Source organism: Macrosteles quadrilineatus, unplaced genomic scaffold, assembly GCF_028750875.1.
Source record: "Macrosteles quadrilineatus isolate MER2022 unplaced genomic scaffold, UCM_ALF_1.0 Scaffold_6__1_contigs__length_79288215, whole genome shotgun sequence".
Classification (NCBI taxonomy): Eukaryota; Metazoa; Arthropoda; class Insecta; order Hemiptera; family Cicadellidae; genus Macrosteles; species Macrosteles quadrilineatus.
Genome location: NW_026542599.1, coordinates 11825340 through 11849140, shown reverse-complemented (window position 1 = coordinate 11849140; position 23801 = coordinate 11825340). Strand labels below are relative to the sequence as shown.

At 35.8% G+C, this 23801-nt stretch overlaps 1 protein-coding gene across 8 annotated transcripts in view; it reads left to right on the top strand.

Moving 5' to 3' along the window:
• Positions 1-23801, top strand: part of LOC128997671 (aryl hydrocarbon receptor nuclear translocator homolog) — a 129072-nt gene that overhangs the window by 79680 nt on the left and 25591 nt on the right. For 6 of the 8 annotated variants that reach the window (XM_054423317.1, XM_054423315.1, XM_054423312.1 and 3 more), the window contains one exon: positions 8959-8997. The exons of the other annotated variants lie outside the window; for them this stretch is intronic. In XM_054423317.1, the coding sequence (XP_054279292.1) occupies positions 8959-8997 (39 nt within the window). The remainder of the gene's footprint in view (positions 1-8958; positions 8998-23801) is intronic. 8 annotated transcript variants of the gene reach the window in all.

Genomic DNA, 23801 nt, shown 5'->3' with positions numbered 1-23801 from the left:
TCAGGTAAGGGTTACTGTCGAACGTGCTGTATACACCCATCGATGTATATAACCTTATATACATCGATGTATACACCCACGCCACTGGTCAACGGGGCTAACAGCAAGGAGGTGATTTGAAGTGTGGAGGTTGTACGAGTGGACCTAAAGTGGACATTATGTTTGAGTTAATTGTTTGGAAATTCCATTTTGCCTAGTATAATCCTCAGCAATTATGATATTTAAACACGGTAAATGGAGGAGGTTTTTAATTCCATATAACTTCGAGTACATCCGAATTAGCGAAAGCAAATTTTCACAGAAATTGGGTTTCTGCTTGGATAAAATAGCTAGTTGGTTACGGTTGTAGTGATCGCCTAAAAATCTAAAGGCTGCCGATTCAATTCAGTCAGAAGATAAAGAAGATAAATTCAATTTAAAAACTAGCTTCGCAGGCTGAATTAAGCTCCCTAAGTCTAATAAACCTATATTATGTCTCAAATCCTACCGTAAAAAGTTATAGTTCCAACGATAAGTCTAACTTTAAACAATGGGAAATTATTTTTTCCGTAAACGTAATATATTTGCGTTTTTAGTAAATATGCCATGTTAGATTTTGTTGTTTAAAAATTAATTAGCAACTTTTTTACAGTAGTCGCAAACTCACAAATAACAGATTATTTTTGGCCCCCGTCGAAAGCACGGGAATGGGCCCTCAAACTCAACTCGAGTGGGCCAGACCGAGTAGTCACTTTTTGTTACACCCAACCCTCGGATTTGGGCTTCAAGACTGCAAGACTGTCGATACATCAGCTGACATGATGACGTGATCGCGGAAACGTCTACAGGCTTCACATATGGAGTGATCCTCTTTACGCGGAGTCTATGAAACTATACATATGTTTAGTTTGGACAGATCTTATTACTTAGAACCAGGGTTGAAACTGGCACAACATGAAATGGATGAATAATTAAAGAAAGATAAGTTTAATGGTATCTGGTTAGGGGATTTATAAGGCCTTATGACCAACAGTAGCGAGTTCTTGATGTCTCACATAATCGTGTAAACGTGAACCGATAAACAGAATACAGTTCTCTAATTCTGATTTATATTCCTACTTCGAACAAAGGTTCCCAGCTAACATATGGCTCGCATAACAATTTTTGTATACAGAATTATGAGGAATTCTAGGTCAAATAAATCTTTTTACAGCAAACGGGTTAAAACTGGCATCTATAAAAAAACTAAAATAACTAAAACAACCTTAAAAATACTAAAAATTGATTCAAACATCTACATATACTTGAGCAGGAGCAGGCAAATAATTTATCGTTCTCGAGTACCGAGCGTGTTACTACTTAAAACAATAGCCAGTTTATTATATTGGTACTTGTTGTTACTTACTACTAAAGTTTGACAAAATACATTGTGTGATATTTTCCACACAGTTTATTTCGCCGTGTTTAAGTTCCCCGCATTCCTGAGTCCCTCCGTTGTGACGGACAGTTTGGGCGATTCCGCTGTAATTACCTCGGTACAATCTCCCGTCCGTGATTAAAGTAAGCGGTCTACGAGAAGAAAACGTGAACAGGCGAAAATGAGAAGAGGGAGTAGCGGTGGCGGCGAAATAAACAAAAACCGGAGTGGAAATACAGCGTTTACGTGGCTGTGGCGCGGAGGCAGCGATAATTAGATACACGCGAGCTGGTACCTGTCTACAGTCTGGGTACCTTCACATCCTAGGACGCTAGACTCTTGTCTGGAAATGTTTTACACATTACTTTAGGCTAGTCCTAGAGTAGTGGCATTATCTAAAATAAAATTCATTGGTGATTGGCGGGATTTGAACCTGGTGCCTCAGGACCAGAGTCTCGCTCTCTCTAGTCTAGCTGTGGCTTAGAATGTGATTACAGGTGCGATCTACCTTGCGAACCTGACGAATGCCCGTACGGGTCACTGTTGGTGCAGCAGTGCTATATCTTATCATTGTAGGACGCTAGGTTTTAAGGCCCGTACACACCGGCGCGGGAACGGGAGCGGGAACGATTTTAATTCCAAGAATTTCCCGCGCGGGCAGCGTGTACCATTGCGGGATATGAAACCAATCACACCGGCGCGGTCTGCGGGAAGCGGGCACGAGGCGGGAACGGGAACACTACGGTTTCCCGCGCTTCCCGCAGCATGCAGCGTTTGCAGCGCTTCCCGCGCCAGTATTATTGCGGAAAGAAACTGAACTAATCGGTTTCCACCTGTCTGCTGTGTGGTACAACAACAACAACAACACCATGTCGTGCATAACTGAACATTTGCTTGAAGTTGTATATACGTATCCTGTGTTGTATGACCTCAATCACAAAGACTACAAGAATATTAGGAAGAAGGACAAGATTTGGGAGGACATTGGGAAGACACTAAATACATCTGGTAAGTAAAATAGTAGTCGATGTTTTTTATTGGGTGCTGCATGTATGTGTTCTGTAGTTTATTGAATTTCACCCTTATAAACCCATGTTTATACTCAATTTAAAGATTGAATTTATACAAATTGTAAACAAATCAGTTTTAATTATCCGTTGTGTCCACAGAATAACCGACATAATCCGACAGATTTCATTTTTTAGCTATCCCTCGCTTTAGGATTAGGTTAGGTTATGTTACGGTAGGCTAGGTAATAGAAGTTTACGCAACGATTGTGTTATTATTTGTGGTATTTAAATTGTTTTATAGCACGTGGCAGTACAGTATTTTAAGATAGTGTTAACGACACGAGTAAAAGATTTAAGGTACGAGCCTTGGCGAGTGTCTTTAAAACTTATACGCGTGTAGTTAACACTATTTACGCGAGTTGCGTACTTAACTTTACCCACGACAGTGTTTTAATTACTGAAATCACTATTTATAATTTTTCAAGAGAGGTTATGTTTTTGTTTATAACCTCTCATTGCCACTGACAGTGATATGCAATGAAACATAGTATCAAATACTAAAAGCACCACTCAACAATGAAATTGTCATGAACAGCTGATTAGTTAAAGTTCGAATCATTACAATTTTACTTCTTCTCTCTCAATTGTAGAACCTCATTGGTCCGTTACCCATGTTGTTAAGTAAAGCTATGGTGTTATGTAAGTTAACGATGTTGTTATGTGAAACTTTTCAAGTCAAAGAACTAAACTGAAACGGCTACTTTCAAAAACGGTCGTAGGTAAAACTAATAACAATAGTTGTAGTTGTGAAAATATTTTATTTTGTATTTTTAACTTTAAAAAAGTTATAAACAGACTGCAAAACAAGGTGTTTAACTAAGTCTCCAATCATTCAACTTCAGTCATCCAATCATTCAACTTCACTCCTGCAGTGTTCCTTTACTAAAGAAGTCTACGAACCTCTCGCGTACAATCATTGCATAACGGGAACTGCTCTTGAAATCCGCGCTAAAGCTAGAGAAAGCACCCCCTCGTGGCTCTGGCTCTTCATCGTCTTCTTCAAGGCATGCGAAGAAGTCCTTATCGGAATCCTTTGTTCGTAGAAAGTTGTGTAGCACGCATGTAGCCATCACAACAACCTTAGCAACTTCTACCTTAACCTCCAAAGGCCTGTTGTACAGTCTCCATTTTTGCGACAGAATGCCAAAAGTATTCTCTACTATACCACGCGCTCTACAAAGTCTGTAGTTGTACCTCCTCTTTCTTCGATCTTGGCGGGCTTTCCTTTGGGGGAAGGGTTTCATAAGGTTTCGTTTTAAACCGAATGCTTCGTCACCTATTAAACAGTGTGGGGTCCCTTGGCTTTGCCCAGGAAGAGGTTTTTCTCCTGGAATATTTAGTTGGTCTGTTTTAAACTTTTTCCCCATGGCAGATTCGTCAAATATACCTCCATCGCTGTTTTTCCCATATCCTCCCACATCAACGCAGAGCAACTTGTAATCTGGGCCAACTATGCTTAACAGAACAATCGAAAACTTGTATTTGTAACAAAAGTATGTTGAACCAGATTTTCCTGGGCACTTAATAGTCACATGCTTTCCGTCTATGCTTCCCACACAATTCGGAAATTGCCAACGATTATAGAAACATGCTGCTGATTGTGCCCATATCTCCTCCGAAGGTTCGGGCAAGTACAGAGGTTGCAATCGCTTTATGATAGCATTGCTAACTTCTTCAATGATGGCGCCTACAGTTGAAAATCCAACTCTGAAACTATGTCCAATAGTTTTGTGCGAATCTCCAGTGGCCAAAAACCTGAAAGAAACATACACATATGTAAACCCACAGTAATATATATAAACACAGTAAATATTTTAAATACGTTTTAGTTTAGAAACATATTTTGAGGAACCCATAGCGTTTTATTGTGTAATAAAAGTTATAAAGGGTGTTTCGAAAGTTGACGGCCAAACATAAAAATAAGTTTTTGTTGTTCCAAATAAATAAAAATGTTTCCTCCAACAATTGAAAAGTGTTGAAGACAATGTGTTTACCAATTAAAAAGAAAAACCTTATTTTTAAAGTAGACTAATATGCATATACCAATTTATTTTCTTGAATATAAATTGATAGTAAAACACTTAATTTATCACATACATTGGTAATTTTTACTTGCGTTGTTTCTAAAACTAATAATTTATTTTCAGGTGAACAGTTGAAGAAGAAATGGAGAAATCTTCGAGACTCCTACATGAAACATCTCAAATCCATCAAGCCTACCACTGGTCAGGCCAAGAGGAACTATGTGGCGTGGCCTTGGTCCTCTCAGATGGAGAGATTCAAGCCTTTTCTTGGAATGGCCAAAACTGTCTCAAATATAAGTGCTACTGAAACTCAAGGTACAGATGTAAACAATGAGGTAGTTTTTGAACCTGATGTGGGCAATAACAACCACGACCATATTTCAGGCGATGGTCAATCTCCTGTACGTGAGCCAATTGAAATTAACAGGCCTGATAATGTAGATCTTGCCTCCGAACCCCGTATAAAAAAAAGGAAAACCCAGTCCCCTGGCAACAGCAACAACGTTGACAAAGTGGTACAATATCTAGAGGGGAAAAATAAAATCCAACTTGATGCGACTGACCATTTGATGCTGGGTTATTCCAAAACAATCAAGACTTTCTCGCGCGCAAGACAGGCTCAGATTAAACTACAGATTGCTCAGATAATCAATCTTGGTGAACTGGAGCAATTACGTGAAGAAGATCTTTCAACATCATGTAGCTCTTCAGTAGGAACTCGGCGTGACTTCGATCCAACTTATCTAAATGATGAAGAGCTCGAAGAACAAAGATTCCGTGTTTACAATTGTTTTGGAAATGTTTAACTTCATAAGTACTAACTCTTGTGTTTATAGTTTTCCTTTGTACATGAAAATTTAATTCTTTGGCATATTGGACAGTTACAATGTTAGACCTACTGAATAATTGCAGAATACATTTTTATTTTAAGTATAACATTATCTTGATGTGACAAAATACTGTTTTTATTGTCCCTAACATAAAATTAGTGTTTGCTTTTTGATTTTACTTTGTATTAGAAGTAATTTTGCCTCGAATTTAAAACTTTAATATTTGTAAACAATTACATAACAGTTTACTGGACTGTAAGATTTTCGGTACCATGTAAAGTGCTAGGCAGTTATTCCTTCTATTAAAGTTATCCGGAAGGGGGGGAAACTTTAAACCTATATATAAAAAATATATTTAAAGAACCTGAAAAAGAAATCAATTTTTATAAAGAAAAATGGGCTGGCGGAGGGGGAAAATGCTAAATATAAGTACAGGTTCAAAGACTCCCCAACTTAGCTGCCGACTACTCTACAAAGATAATTAGTAACTGTAGATCTTACCTTAAAGTAATTGCTAGTCGTTCCTCGGCACTAAGTGCTTCACGGTAGTTGGTATTTTCTTTTTCAATAAGGTCAACAATCAAACTGAGTAATTCATCAAATCATTCTTGAGTCATTCTAAAATAGATGTAGAACCTTTTAGCATCATTTCTCAATTGGGGCATGAGAGTGTGGTACTCTCCAAATGCTAGCCTTCCTTTATTTACGTCATGCACCCAAAGTTTTTTCGCCTGTTCGTCTTCTAATACAGCAAGCAAAAGTAGGGCTTCTTCTTCATCAGACGATGACATGGTAAGTAAATAAAATAAAAACTAATTACAATATTTCACAAAACTTGACTCGAATCACTGGACTACACACCTTGGCATGGTCACTCACTGCGGTGTACTGGCTCCCGCTTCCCGTCTGGTAGCCGCACCTGTGTGGAAGCACGAGTTCCCGCCACGATCTTCCCGCGCAAAAATCGCATCTAAAATTCCAGGAACTGAACCGTTACCGCTCCCGCTCCCGTTCCCGCGCCGGTGTGTACGGGCCTTTAGCCTGAAACATAAGTTATTCAACAACAAACAGACAATTGGAAGTTCCTTAGTCTGCAGGCTTGCTGAGGCTGGGGTGTTTAGTTTCATGTTTAACGTGACTTCTGAGATTGTATTAACCTATGTATAACCATTAATGTGGTTAAGTGTGTTATGTACGTCCCAGAATTCAAAGTAATTTTAATCATCGTGCACTTAAGGATTTTATACAAACACTCGGTGGTTCGAAACCCATCTGAAACCTTACTCATTGAGAAGAACTTTCTCTGCATTTCAGACCTCACCTCGTTGCGAGTTTTCCCTCCATAGTAAAAACGGGACATTGCCACAACCCGGTAATATCAGGGGATGACCATTGCAATAACCGGAACCCTTTGTAATGGCCCTTGTTATAGCAGCTCTGTCCGCAGTTCTTACCAGCTTTTTGATCATTACATACGACGATTTCGCTTCCAATTGCATTTTGTTTCATCCGTTCCGATTACCTTACACCTGTTTATCTAGGGTTAACTTTTTGTTTTAGTGTATTTTGGCTAAAATATGTAATTTTTTTACCTAACCCGCCATGTTAAACTTTCCTATCGCAAGCGTGATGTATACAACTTATTTACTTCTCGAGTGATGTAAAGTTGAATAAAACTCACTCGGTGAGGTAATGAAACCCATTTAAATAACATTGAGTGCTTAACTTAAAAAATATACCTCTATAGAGCCAACGACCTTCAACGCTAGAAATCAGCTGTGCGCTTGAATTTTATTGTTATGTTTTGAAGAATTTTCCTAACCTAGCTTTTGTTTTTAAATGCATGGTACTGTTAGAAGATGAGTGAAATGGATAATGAAAAATATTGTTCGTAATCTGCTGTATATTGTCGGGTCAGGTAAAATCTTGTACGTTACACGTTACGCAAGAGCGTGTTTACATCACTCGCTTCCGCTCGTTGCACAACATTCACCTGCGTGATGTAAAAACGCTCTTACTACACTTGTAAGGTAAATAGCTATTAGTTTTTACAATTGAATAAATTAATGGCTGACAGTTAATATTGCTATTTTAAAGATGTGTTTCCACTTTAGTCTTTCTTGATTATTTTACTATGAGTAATTTAATGGCTATTAGCTTAATGTATAAAGTTTAGAATGTTTTTTGACTTGTTCTTTTTAATTAAATCTGAATCATTGTACAATTTAATGTGATTGTGTGTAGGAGTGTTTTCTCCCCAGATAAAGTTTGTTTTTTGTATTGAAACAGGAATTGATTAACTACACTATTCTATAACAATTCTTAATTTGATTGCATCACAGACACAATCTTGTATCACACAGGAAAATACGTCTATTTTGTTCTTGATTAATAATACTACTGTATCACACCAATGCTTTACAGATGGATCAATTGAAGTCTGTATGGTAATTTGATCAATCTAAAACAGTAAATTCAAGATTCTATTCGCATTTCGATTCCATTTTGTGGCACTGTTAAAAGCAATAGTTTTATCTTTTCCTCCTTATTATCTTAGCTCAAATATTAAAAACTCTATCTCATCTTTAATAATTTACATTCTGATTGTTGTATCTACATTATTGGATGCTACATTATTGGATTTGTGTACACATGTCGGTATATAAAATAGTGTATACTTTGTAGATATGTCAGTTCTTCGGCCTATGAACCTTGGATAGATAATTTTTTAAAGCTACTAGGATGAAAATTTTTAGATAATGTAATGTTTACGCCCGCAATGCTAAGTAATCCACGACAAGGGGAAAATGTGCTTACAACTTAATTTTAACAAATGTTCTTCATGATTTATTTCAACTTGCTTCGAACTTCTGGAACTTTGGTGAAGCCCCCACGTCTGATTATGAACACGGAAAGACTTTTTTTTGAATACTTGAAACCCCGTTTTGTTAATTTGGTACAAATGTTTTTGATTGTTCACAGACAGAACTAACATTTACACACTTTTTTATATATCATACTATAGAATAGATATAGAAATTTATATATTTTTTAAACTTATTACAGCTGTATCTACTGCTGTTAACATGCAAAATGTACAGCTCATGTGTTTTAAACGTTTTTACCTACGACCGTTAAAAAAAAACCGTTTCAGTACAGTTCTTAGAATTGAAATGTATCTCATAACAGCATATTTTTACTCATAACAACACTGGTAACGGAATAAGGTTCAAGGATTGAGAGAGGAGAAGCAAAATTTTAATGATTCGAAATTAAACTAATCAGCTGTTTGGGCCAATTTAATTGTTGATAGGTGCAATTAGTATTGGATACAATGTTTTGTTGCATCACTGTCAGTGGCAATTATGGGTTATAAACAAAAACATAACCTCTCTTAGAAGTTATGAGTAGTGATTTTTAGTAATTAAAATACCATCGTAGGTAAATTAGTGTACGCAACTCGCGTAAATAGTGGTAATGACACTCGTAGAGGTTTTTAAGGCTCGTACCTTAAAATTTCTACTCGTGTCGTTAACACTATCTTTACGCAATCGTTGCGTAAACTACTATAATCTCCTCTTTTGAATGATGTGAAGAAGTTACTTTTGCCTAGTATTAAGCGTTAACTTCACTTGCAGGTGTTCTATTCAATCGGAGCTAGAAACCAATGGTAGAAGGTATGTATCAACTCCTTCTGGTTGCTACACATTCTGTGTGCCACACAGGGTGTCCCGAAATATTTTACACTTTGTATCCCGGAGTAAATTATAGATAAATTTACCATATTGTAAATTTTGTTAGTTAAAACACTTGCGAATGGGTATTTTTTTTTTAGTTTTGATGTTACAACAACAAAATTTAAAAAGCCTGTAATTGTCAATATCTAAAATATTAGTTTACGGCACTTTATAAGTCATACCAAATTAAAACAGCGTTCAGATAATAGTTATTTGTGTAACTAGTGGTGAAAGTGGCACTTTGCTGCACACGAGAGCAATGTTTACGCACGAGCCGCAGGCGAGTGTGGAATGATCTCGAGTGCAGCAAAGGCCTTTTTCACTCGTGTTACACATTATATTTTTCCTACAGTCACTATAAAGCATATAAATAATTAGTCTTTCAAACACTATGCAACACGTTTTTAGGTTCAGCTGGCAACACAAATGGTGCCCTAGAGAAAGTAGTACCCGCGGTCCGTATCACTCCACTATTTTTCCTCGGCAAGAAATGTGCTCCGCGTTTTGAGAATATAGTTCCGTATGTTTTTGTAATTTGAAGTGGTTTCCGCGCCTAAAAAAATGCTTAAAAGGTATTTTCTTGTTTATTAAGATCGTAGGAAGGTTTTAAAAACGTTTAAAAGAAAAGTCCAGAAAGTTCAGAAATACCGAAACTATAAACACGAAATGACAGGTTAAATCGTAGTTATAATAGTCAATCAGCTACTCATAGTATAATTATCTTTAAGTGTTGCCAACCTATTTCCAAGCGTACACGGATTACGTGCATAATGGAACCACGCTGTTTTGTGTTGTTTCGTTGGAATCCTGATGTGCGGCAAAGTATAAACCGTACGGCAAAGTATAAACCGTACGGCAAAGTATAAATATGCAGCAATTAGCAGCTTTCTGTACTATAAACAGTACAAGGAAGCCAACTTTGTCGGGTGACTGTAGGAAAATATCAATTTGTGCGTAGTATTATTTTAACTTCGAATTTGGCATATCGTCTTAGGAAATTTTAATAACAGAAATGAACAGATTTCTCAATTTTCTAATTGTAGTGTTTTAAAATAGTTGTGGAACTCAACAGAAGAATAATCAAATTCCTTTATAAAAAAACAAAGCGTAGTAACATTTTATCTTAGATACATGAAATCATTCACAGATTCGCAATTTCAGTTTTTGCGATTTTGCCCACGCCTAGATTCTTTTGTGTCGGGTGGCAAAATTCATATAACTTAATCACATGTCAGTGCATGCAACATCTGAATCGATTAAAAGTTTGATTCGGAATACAGTAGCTCCAGATATACATCAAATTGGTCAACTTTGAGCCGTATGTTCTGAAGTATGTCCCGTTCTGATTCTCCCCCCATATCCCCATACCGCCATATTATATCTTACATTTCTTACGTAACCGTACGAGACACGTTCTGAACTAAAACATGCGTTTTTAATAAAACGAAAATGCATTTTTAGTTTTAACAAGTTTGTTCTCCCAAAACTAACCGTACATTGGCGAAAAACATCAATAAATATTAATAGGGATGCCAAAGTCCGAGTTTATGGTTAAAATTACAAAATTAATGATCGTGCAGAATTCTTATGTAAAGAGTATTGCATGATTAAATCAGTGTAGCCTACATTTTACAGAAGGTTGGGACTACACATTTTGGAAGTTCACTGATAAAATTAAATGAAAATAATGTTATTTTATTTTATACTGTCTTATACACTTTATTTACGTTTCTCGCAATATGCATGCATTTTCATTATTTTAGCATTGCATTTGTTTTCTGGAAAGTTTATTATGATTATGTTAGCCCATGTCTGTATCAGTCTGTCAGATTTCTCTGCAAATGTTTAAAGACAATAGATTTTTCGATGTTTTCTTTTACACAACAACTTTTACTATTACCTGGAAAAATATTTTTCCTCTTTTCAATATTATAAGAAGTTTTGTCTGACTCCTAATTTTATTTTCATTCCCCTGTGCAAGAAAATATATCACTGAATACGCGAAATTTTTATGTTTAAAAACCAGTTATTCGAAGAATTTCAGTTAAATTATTTCTTGAAACTTTTACCTGATTTTTGTTACTATATCAAAATTGTTTTAGTATATTCAAATTAATCATTTTAGGTTTCAATTTAAGGAAGAAGACTTTAAACTTGGAAAATGAGTCGTGGATTTTTTTTAAAATCATTTGCATGGTAAATTACTAAACAGATGCACACCAATATACATTCAATCCTGGATTTAACATAGGAAATCTATAGTTTATTTGTAGCCTTAAAATAACTCTATCGTGAATCAAGTCATATGTAAATTTATTCATTGACCTTTGTTTCTACTTTCCGTTTTGATAAGATGAATGTACGATAAAAATTGTCAGTGTAAGGATTTTTCTCTTTCAGTATGAAGATTCAAATCGAGGTATGTTTCGTAGTCGCCGTTCCCTCGAAATACAAATTGGCCGGTTCAACAGAACGCAGCCATAACAATACCATAACCAGCGGTTGATAATGGTCCAATTTTCCATAACAGCGGCGCTCGCTTCTCGTGTGATTGTAGTGATTAGAGGCTGTAATGCCAGATGCACGATAATTATCGTACCCGTACGATTATTTTTCAGTTTCATAATGGAAAATAATCGTATGCGATCGGTCTGTAATTCCGATCGCTGCGTTATCCGCAGCGATTACAATTATCGCTGGAATTTTAACTAAGGTTGCGTTTTATTTCTTGTGTGAAAATTGGATAAACTTTAAAAAAATATTGCGGCAATAGGAAGAGTGAATTGTAGTTGCGAAAAATAATGAACACTTATGTTGATTTGGTTATTATCAAACTATGTGGAAATAATTTTACCATTAAATTAACAATTTCTTTTGTTATGGCATCAACGATAATTACTGGAAAATCATTTTGTGTTAAAGTAAACTATTATTTGTATCATAACGATGGGCTAGCTCGTTTATTTTTACCACGATTACTTGAACAGAACCGTATTTTTTTTGTCCTAAGGACGCTAGGCACGAGCCCGGGATTGTTTTTCACATTACTTCAGGCTAGACCTAGGGGTTGCGGCATTATCACTTAGATAAAATCCATTGGTGACTTGGCGGGGATCGAACCCGGGACCTCAGGGACTGAAGTCCCGCGGTCTAACCACTACGCCAGCTCGCTCCCCGAACAGAACCGTATGGATCATAAATATAAACAAATGAAGTGGCTGGCCCGAAAATAAACATTATTTAACATTACTTAAATGGAATATTGTCGAAAAAATAATATGTTAAGGCTTGTTTTTGTTTATGGTCCATTATACTGGTTCTGTTAAAGTATTCGTGATGTTTACCAACCTATTATTTTAATTTACGTTACTGGACTTTCTGTTCAAAGCTGAAAGTTTTTAAATCTTCTTAAATAAAAAATTCTCTTGGTACTGTAATGGATAACTTAGCTGAAGAAAAAAGTAAGTAATGACAGAATGTAATTCCTACTCATTTGTTGCATTATTTAACCAGAATTTTCACTACAGTTCCTTTGAAAATTAATATTTTCTAATGTAAATAACATCTACGTATCCAGACAAAATTACTTATAATCTATCTACAAAATCCATCATGCAATATCGATACAAATTGATAATTCTAAAAATATACATAACTTCAAAGAAGGCTATATTGTTAACAAGATGTCATAGGACAATTTTTACAGTAATCAATTTAACGTGTACTGAACAGTTTTTTTTGTGCCTTGAGAACGCTTGAGAATAATTGGGTACACAAGCTCGGCTCGCATTTTCTTTGCCAGAGAGAAGTCGGTGACGGTTTAAGAGTTATCACCGCCAGCTAATAGAAAACACGTGGTTATCTGTTCACAACACGACGCCTCTGTCGCCGCGACGCGGGATAAATCCTTGCTGTAGCAGAGTAATGTGCGAGTATTGTGGGGTGAGGGGAGGGGGGTGTCGGTGATCCGTTAAAACATGGAGGTAAAGGTTGTTTCTGTATAAGTTGTTAGTAGCGGATTGACGAATTTGTTTGAAAGTCGAATTATAGATTTTCAAATGTAGTGTACTGGGGATTTTGTGATAGCTTGAACGGATAAAATTCTCGTTGGGAGGTTACTAGCTGTTTTTAGTAGGGAGGGATTGACACACTTTTATTTCCATTTTTTTTTAGGTTGGTGACCTCTTTCAATCTTTCATTTTTCATAAAGGTCTATATGCGTGGAAAGCAAGAGGTGGGCGGGTACTTAACTGATAGAAAGTAGTGGAAGGTACCGGGATACCGACTCCCCACTTTGTGTTCAACGCCTTGCGATATTTTACGTTGTCTATTACTATCCAACATCGACCTTTTTTAGATAACGTAGGAAATTTCTAGAATATAAAAATAAACATGGACGTGTCATCCAGTGACCTCCAGATTGGAAGGCGATCATTATAACTACGGGTACATCTACATTCGACAATTACGTTTTTCAAACATGATATTAACACGTCCAAATTCAGTTCTCGTAGAGAAATGTCTTTGTCGTTCCATTCCAAAATTCGCAATGGTTTAATCAGGGAACATCTTTCTCGTCTGGTCTAAAAGTTACTGGCTGAGTCTGCTGACTAGAGGAAGAGGAAGAGGTATGGAGGAAGACATGTATCTCCTAGCCAATGTCATGTTCCTTAACTTATGTTGAGGCAGCCTTTTAAAGTTGGTTTGAGTGGACTCAAAGTAGTTAAGCGATTATGTGAAGATACGAGATTTCCATGCCACAATTCGCAATGGTTTTGTGGGAGAACATCTCTCTCGTCTGGAGGTTACTCGCTAGGAGTAGGAGATAGTGAGAGGGAGACACACATGAAGGCAGCGGGTAGCGGGGGTGACCTGTAGGAACGAGAGCGGATCGTGGGAACGTGGACGGTCACGACGCACCGCAGCGCCGCGGCAGCCTCGCGATAGTTTATGGCCACAGAAGACCATGGACCTGGTGAAGGGGGAAAGTGGGAGGATCCTCCGCTAGGATGCAAACTGCGGAATGTCTCGACTCTAGACTCTACAGAGCGTGAACTAAACATAATAGGGCCGTCGTCAATACTTGTAGTTTAGGTTGCCTCGTCAAATACGTGTTCCCAATTGAACATTTGCAAACGTCATCATCATACTAATATTATAGAGCTGAAGTTGTGTGTGTGTATTTGGGGCTCTATCATGCAACTACCCGATTCAGCTGAAATTTAGCATGATGGACGCTGGTAGACGGACAGCGTCCCAGAGCTTTGTTTGGGTTAATCCTCTGATTTATGGCCTGAGGGTAGTGGTCACCAGTGGAGGGGTGGGGAATCGAGAATTCTGAATCCCACCGGAGGCTTTAACTTTTTGTCAAAGATTTCGCTTAGAATGCGATTACTTCTTATCTGTGCATCTTTTCTTATACTGTAATTTATAACTTTATGACCAAAACTATTTTTCGATTATTAACCTTCATTCGATTTTTTAATTATCAGCAAGTTTGGTTGGTTCGGTTGGTTTGGTTAGGTTATGAGAGTTTAATTTTGTAATTTAAAAAAATATAAAATTAAATGTTAGGCATTTGTAATTTTATTTTATGAACAGAACTATTTTGTTATTAGTAAACCTTCATTCGATTTTTCATTATCAGCAAGTTTGGTTAGTTTGGTTAGGTTATGACAGTTAAATTAAATTTAAATTTAACCTACAAACGATACGTTTTGACAGCGACGGTGATAGAGCTAACAATTTGCCGCGAACAGTTCGGCTATGCACTGTATGATGCGGAAGCGTTCGACACCAACCTAGAACTGACAGGCTTATATTCCCCATTAAACAAATAGGACTATTCCCAAAATCCTTTTTAGCTCCACCCCAGTGGCTCTAGATTGTCCCATGTTTACCTTGTAGGTATTCATTTTTAAAAGAATCAAAGAATCTCTACAGATGTTTCAACTAAACAAATAGTAGGGTTCTATAATGTGCAATCGCTTAAAAAAGCCACAAGGATATTTTCTGTTCTCTTCGATGGTAAGTACGGGTATAGTAGTTAGTTGTTCATAAATACGAAATATTTAAACACTTTTAGGTCAATAATCTAGAATTCCAAACTGCGGACATCGTGAGCGTTAAGTCCAAGCCGGTCATCAGCGTTTGTCTATATTTTAATTTCATATTACAATTTTAAAGACATTAATTAACACGTTCGTCGATTGATCCCTGTGTGAACTTTTCATACTGAAGACATATGAATATACTTTTTAATGTTAAAGTGTTTGGCCTTCGGTAAATTCATCATTTGAATATCAAGTCTATGATTTTACCACTTTTCCTGTTCTGTATGCTCAGACATCAGGTCGTTAAGCTATGAGGAGTGAGGACCCCATTACACTAATGATCGGATTTGTTATGTAGGGTTCAACCAAGTTTTCGAAGGTTTTATTAGATTAAAATCCGTTGACATAAAACTCAAGAATTGCATGGACGAATCTTCGATGTACGCACATCAATCTTAAATTAAAATATACCATTGATAATCGATGCATTTCATGAGACTTGGAAGTGATTGAAAAAAAAGTCTAATCTAATTAATACACTTCATTTTCCACTAGATTTTCAATTAAATGTGTTGCTACCATATTTCAGGATTGTTAACTGTTGCTACACACAGTCTACTGGTTACCTTATTTTTGGGATCACAATCAACTAGTAATACTAGAAGTACGCCTTTATTTACGTAAAAAATTATGAATTTAATCAATTTTGTTTGTAGAAGTTATTAAATGTCGTGTTTCTCATTAAGTACATCTTAGAAAGTACTTGATGACAAAAACAACAGTTAATCAATTCTGAAAACTCCAATTTTTTTCTGGATATGTAAAGGAAAGATTAGCGCCAAATTCAGCTAACATGACAAATATATTATACTTCTCTCTAATAAGAAAGGAGTTGGGGATTTTCTAATAAGGAACTGTTTCGTGTTCCTATTTGCCCGATCATCATTATAGGCCCCTGAATATATGGTTTGACCTAGAAATAATTAGAACACAGATGAAACCATTGTAGTTTGATAGTGAAAAGTATTGTGAATAACATATCAAAAGTCTCCAAAAATATCTTTGGTGGAACACCCCCATTTTTCCAAAATGGCGGCCAAATCCAGTAGTTTTTTGCTTTTTATTGAAATTCTCACTTTCCAGTCAACATTGGTAAAAAGTCGTTAGTACATTTTTTGTTCCTCCTGAAATTACCTTTAAAATGATACCAAATACATGTACCTACAATCAAAAAAGAACCTCGTAGAAATAATAAAATATTTCAAATAAAAATAGCTTTTATAAATTAATGTAATAGTCCAAGCGAACTAAAAAAAAAACAGACACAGGGATCGTATAAAAATTTGCAGGTAAACGTTTTATGGTTTTATTTTTATTGTTGTGGTGTGCAGAGTGACATACCAAAAGTTGCAAAAAATCAGTCCATGGGAAACCCCTAAATTAAAAATTAAAATTGGCGGCTTTTCCCAATATTGGAAAAATTTTTCAAAAAAGATACCACATGGTTTTTTGCAAATTTTTCGAGATATTGACTTGGGACCACCACCGATATTTATTGGATGGTCTGTACTTAATTTCGATAGGGGATGCTTTTTGGGCCGCCATCTTGGATCTGCCATATTGGATATAAATATTTTTTAAATTTAATTATGGTGTTGTAACACATCATTATAAACTAGATTTCCACGCTGATTTTAATGCTGAAATCCGTTTTTAAATAGCTTTTTTCGATTTTAAGATAGGCATATAAAAACGAAAACTCTCCCCCATACATTTCTTATGGACGTTTCGTACTTTGACAATTTATAAACACATTGAAAACTACCACAGCATAAGTGTACCATCAGGTTCAAGTATGGCGTGGAAATTGTTCACCGGCAGATCCAACAGATTGGGGGTGATGTTTGACTGATGGTACATAATTTTATCAGACACACATGCCACCAGCACTACTTTCTCTATTAAAGCTCATCCACTGAAAACGCTATTCTAGTTGTGGCAGTAAGTGTACATGCCAAAAGAGGGGTGATGATAAATTTTTTCCATGCTAAATGTAAACTTATGTATTTAATAAAATTTAGTGCATTCAACGTAGATTTTTACTTATAAATAACTGTAACTGTGTAACTTGAAATTATATTTAGATAAATATAGGATATGGCCTTTAAAACTTGCAACAAAACTTTTTATGGTTTTATTTTGTAGTGTTTTGCAGAGTGAAAACGGGAAAACTCCTCATAGCTATTCGTTAGGGTATTGACTTTTATTTTAGCTATGGACTCCTTATTGGGAGTTATTAAGAATGGGGGATATATGTCTTCAACTAAAGACAAATTTCAAAATAACAATAATCTAATGTTCATTGAAGGTGGGCCTACATGATTCGTTTTAAATTTGTCAGGTGTCATTTAATGATCAATAAAATTAAAGCCAAACATTTACTGAGTACTTTGATATATAAATCTTTTAATAATAACTGATTTAAAAAAGGTTGATTTAATATTGTGTTGGGTTTGTACCTCGTCTCTAACTAGCCTGTTTTAACTATAAATAGCTAAAATGTAAGCTCTTACAACACTGAATATTTTAAGGCTAGAACGACCTGCAAGCTTAATAAGACCTGGAGAAAAATAATCTAAACACATTTTTAAAGTACGATACGTCCATAAGTAGTTTTCATGCAGGAGAGTTTTCGTTTTAATATATCTTAAGAAACGAAAAAAACTTATTTAAAAACGGATTTCAGCATTGAAATCAGCGTGGAAATCTACTAGTAGTTCATAATGATGTGTCACAACACTATACAGTATTTAAATGTTTAAAAAAATTTTATAAATCCAATATGGCGCATTCAAGATGACGACCAAAAACGTGTTCCCTATCGAAATGAAGTACTGACTACCCAATAATTATTGGTGATGGTTCTAACTTAATATCTCAAAAAATTTGCAAAAAAGCATGTCGCATCTTTTCAAAATTTGTCCAATATTGGGAAAAACCGCTATTTTTTTATCATTATATCATGAGTTTCCCGGGGACTGATTTTTGGCAACTTTTAGTGCGCCACTCTGCACACCTAAAAATAAAAATAAAACCATAAAGTTTACTTGCAATTGTTTATATGAACCCTATGTCGACTTTTTTTGTTTGCTTGGAATATTACATTATTTTACAAAAAATATTATTATTTGAAATATTTTATTATTTCTACGGGGTTTATTTTGGTTGTAGGTACATGTATTAGGTACCATTTTAAAGGTAATTTCATGAAGAACATTAAATGTATTAACAACTTTTCACCAATATTGACTGTAAAGTCAGAATTTCAATAACAAGCAAAAAACTACTGGATTTGGCTGCCATTTTGGAAAAATGGTGGCGTTCCACCAAAGATATTTTTGGAGACTTTTGATATGTTATTCACAATACCTTTTACTATCGAACAACAATTGTTTCATCTGTGTTCTAATTATTTCTAGGTTTTGCTATTTATTTTCTTATTTTGAGGCGCCTATTATTGTCTGATACAGTAGTGTGAAGTGAAGGTGGAGTAGTTACTTGCTCTGCGTTCTCTCAATCACATTTGCAAGTATAATCTCCTCTAGACTCGTCTATTAATTCGGTCACCAACACTGTCGTCTCGTCATACAATGGGTGGTTGGATTTTGAAGATTAATTTTATCTTTTAAATGTTTAATATGTTTATAATAAGTACCCTTTACTTATTGTTGTAAAATACTAAGGTGATCACAAATGCTTTCAGAAATAGATTTGATTGTAATTTTTTTTAATCGGGACAATTTATCTCGTTAAAATCACTTTACAAAGAAAAAATGTATAGGCTGCGAAGATACGCCTTCAGAAGATTCTTTTAAACCCTCGAAACGCACTATAAAATACAGATTTTTGCTGTTGAATGTCCAATCTACAGGAAAATCCAAATTATGTACCATATGAGGAAATCATTGAGTATGAGGAATGATTCGATAAATTACATATGAGTTTTAAAACTTAGATCCAACAACAACTGGCTTAAAGAGACCAATATCATTATTCTCAAAGACTTATAGAGTAATCCACGTTAACACCGATTTGATCATGAAATTTGATTCCTCTAATTAATCAATGTTTGATTATTTTATTTATCTTAGTAGTTGTAGGTACCATTTTTTTTTTTGTCTGATAAAGTTTCTGATCCATTGCAGCAATGTTTAAACTCAGTCGGCCATTACTTTTGCTAGATAAGTGACGTGGTCAGCTCCTTAGACCACGATTTTTAACACCGGGGCTTAAAGATATTTATAAAACAAACCCACAAACCTCCCGGCTTCAAATAATTTATAGAAATGATAAAGGAAGGATGTAAAATAAATGTTAAATCCATTCACCCTGGCAATGTACAAGAGCGATGAACAAGATGATCAAGACGTCGCCGAAGTCTATAGAGTCGTTGGTCCAAGTTAATTACTGTAGTATCGCTTTTGAGGTGATCTTGTAAACAGATCTTGTCAGATATGAATGCAACATAGTTTAAACCAAGTCAAGTAGGTGTGATAGTCAGAGGTGTTTACTGTCACTAATCGCTTCTTTGTTTACGATCCATTGAGCCACTTGCGGTTACGACCTCGTAAACCTACCTAGCTATCTCTCGCTCTCTCCATCTCTCTCAAAGTGGTAACTTTGCCAATTTGGCAGATACCACCGTCTCTGACGGCCGTGCCACACTGGAGTCTACAGGAAATACAATCTGAAAATACATACAGGGTGTCCCGTAAGTAAACAGCTACTCCGGGAAACGATTTTTTGAGGCAAAATAAAGAGAAAATCAAGAATATATGTTTTTCTCAAAATCCCTTTGTTAACCAGATATTCAATACTTTCAATACTTTTCAATGAAATGGCGACCATTCAAAGTAGGTATTTTAAGCCAAGTGTGAATGGAGATGAGTGTAGGATGAGTGGCGCAATTTTGTAGTCTTGTTAGTGACTAAGGCCGACAGTCACCATTTTGTTTGTTCACATAAACATTTTATCGTTAAATTTGTTCAACCGATCATTATGAAACTTGGTATGTATGTTAAAGTAAAATAGACCCGCGTCAGAAAAAAATGTATCCTAATCAATTCAAAGTTTCACTGAAATAAGCCTATCACGATTGTTATTTAATTGTGAATTGAGGCAAGCCATAATTTTACAACTAAATATCGTAACATTCAGTTATTTTTCTACCATCTTTTTGAACTTAGTGTCGTTAGATAGGAAATTTTAAATGCTAAACAAAAGTCTTCCTGAAATCTTTTTTCATAAAATTAGCCAATTCATAGCAACCTTAATTTTTTAAATTAAAATGATAAAATGATGACATCCAAAGGGATGTCCATGCGTATTTTGTGTTTGTACGTTATTGGTGGTTTTTAACGTTTTCGTATAGGAAACCCAACCCTGGTAATATTGTAGTGTCGACCTTTGGTTGGATAGCATCTTTAATTGACAGCCAGATGAGAATATTTTTGAGGGTCCAGAGTCGACAATCCTTGCTATACCGTTGAAACTCCCTATGCACAACAATGTACAACATTGCCTTTGGGCTTTTCATCCCATTGTTAAGTCTGACGCCTGTGATGTTTTCTTATGTTTGGTCACGCACTTTAATTTGCTTATGTCAATATATGTTTATCTCATATTTTGGCTAAAACTTACAGTTTGCTGTTTATTCTCAAACAACAATAGCGGAGGGCGAAAGGCAGATTCCAGATTAGTTTGAGATTCTAACAAATGGTGAAAACAACAGATTAACTGATAGGCGTGACTATCTTGGCGTGAGTCATTGCAGTTATGGGAAATATATTGTGTTCACACTGCATTTTCAAAGAATTAGCTCGATTATCACCAACAAACATATACATTTGACTAAATTGATTTGTTATGATGTCAAGTCACAGAGGAATGAAATAGTAAAGGTAATTTTGACTATCTTGTTTACGAAACAGATGTATGAAAATATAGCCAAAACACCTTCGGTTGAGGTTCCTTGCAGTTTTGAAAATATGCAGATATCTAGAATGGAATCGTTGAGACGGGCTTTTGTCTTTGTGGCACCTCTTTGGCATAATTTGTAATGGAATGTTTTGAATCCAATTTTTTTGCAAATAGAGTTCAAGCATTTTTCTTGTCTTTGTAGAATTTATTTGACATAGACCAAGGCTGCAATGGGGTACTTTTTTAACCGGGTTTTGTAATGTGATAGTGAAATATTTGTTGCATTTGCTGTTGACCTTTTAGTACTTTATAACACAGTAACCGATCATTTGTGAGATATAAATGACATGATAGACATTTTAAACAGAAGCTGTGATCTCACAAATATTTAAGGCCATATCATAATGGAATTTATTGACTGAACATGATGTCAAAATGACACTTTTAAGAGTTAGATAGATTCCCTCCTAGGTAGACTAGGGGATTCACAATAAGCTTTGGTTGACGTGCTTGGACCATGAGTCCTCCCCTCTTACAATCAAGAGGTAGATATCGTTATAAGACGTTTTGATTAAAATTTTGTGCCATAATAGAACTTTGATGAGAAGTTGATTTTCTAGCGGAAGGTACTTTTTCTGTCGAAGATTGTTTTTTGCCGATAATTGTTCGGAAGTCTTCTGAATCTCTGTTGGTTCTGATGGGCCTTTGTTTTTCATGTGTATTTTGACAAATAGATGTCTTAATGAGACTTTAGATTGACACAGTTTTGTTACAATAGAACCTTTCCGAGCAATTAATGTTCTAGCGGAAGATACCTTTTCCGTGGAAGATTGTTCATTCATCGGATCATTGTTTGAAATACTTGTCAATTTGTGATGGTTCTGACGAGCCTCGGTTTTGCAGGTGTACCCCGGGAGGTTGTGTCTCGCCCACACCTTGTGTTAACGAGCGACCGGTCTCCTAGTAAGTCTTTCTGATCTATCACAACCTGCACTGATCTCTGCTTTTATCTCATTTGCTCACGACGTTAGTTATGTTTCTTTCACCCGCTCGCTGGTTGTCACCGCGATCGCTTTTCGAATCGTTGCTGTTTCTGCGATGTGTTCTTCAGCACTCTTTAACGCTTCAATTTGTTCACTGCGATCGCTTTTCCAATCGTTGCTGTTTCTGCGATGTGTTCTTCAGCACTCTTTGTCGCTTCATATTGTTCACCGCGATCGCTTTTCCAATCTTTGCTGTTTCTTCGATGTGTTCTTCAGCACCCTCTGTCGCTTCATATTGTTCACTGCGATCGCTTTTCCAATCGTTGCTGTTTGTGCGATGTGTTCTTCAGCACTCTTTGTCGCTTCATATTGTTCACTGCGATCGCTTTTCCAATCGTTTCTGTTCCTGTGATGTGTTCTTCAGCACTCGTTGTCGCTTCAATTTGTTTACCGTGATCGCTTTTCTGGTTGTTCTCGTTTTCGTGTTGACTTCAGCACTCACTGCCTGTTTCATTCAAGTTCATTTCTGAAACTTGTTTGATACACTTATTGGTTGACATAGTTTAATGAAGAATAGCCTACTACCATAGTTTTAATATTTCAATTATCATCTCCGCAAATCATAAATAAACAAAACATAATTTTTGTGACGTGCGGTTTTATCAATACAACATAATTACATTAGGATGAGAAATGATGATGCTGCTCAACTACAGGTTAACGACGTTGGTACAAATACCAAGGGTAGTGACAAAATACGTCTAAAGTGAAGATAAAAAGTAAAGGAAACAAATACCCCCGCCTCAGCGAACCTGCAAAATTCCATGGGATGTCCCCTTAAATATTTCCTTAAACAAACCAGATTTAACCATTTAAGATTAAAACATTAAATGTGAATGATTATCTAGGGTTGCTGACACACGGAAGGAAAGGGTATTTTACGTTAAGGAAACTCCCCGCTAAAGATAACAATATTTTACCATTCACATAAATAATAAAAGTGGGCGTAGTAATACAACGCAGTTTAGCGCACAGCACCCACAGTGGACACGTTCATCGATTTTCTAGAAATGAAAGCTATAATTAAAACATCGATGAAATATTCATACTAGATAGTATCAGCTGTTCCTGGTATATGACGTAACTCGTTACGTTTGTTTGCGTAGAGGTGACGTCACGTGACGCATCTGTCACGTCTATGTAACGCTTAGGTGATGGAAATTACCTGAGTAACATGAGGTTTATTACTTCCTGGCTGTTTTACTGATTTTCTATTTCGCGTGTCTGTTTGGATTTCATCTTGTATATTAAAATTATCAAACATCACCTGCGAGTTTTTTTAATTCTAAATCAACCACTAGATCCTCATGTTTCTTATGTGTGATGATGGAAAGATAATTTTAAGAAAAGGGAATGTTGAAGCCATATTTAATTTTGGGTTTCAGTTTTTAGAAATTAACCTATAATTTATAAAAAGCCTAACAGCCGACGTTAACATTCTAAATTCGATTTACCATTACTTTCACTAAAAGCTGTAAACATTCTACATTATTGACACAAATTCAGAATGTCGATAAAGATGGCATGCACAGTTAGTTTATTATACTAATTGTACTGCCATAACTTGTGTCTTAACATGGCTATTTTCATTCACGGAAGGTAGTGGATGTTCGAGATCGTTGAATACGGCGTAAAATATAAGTGTGAAAATATTCAAATCTTTTCGTAC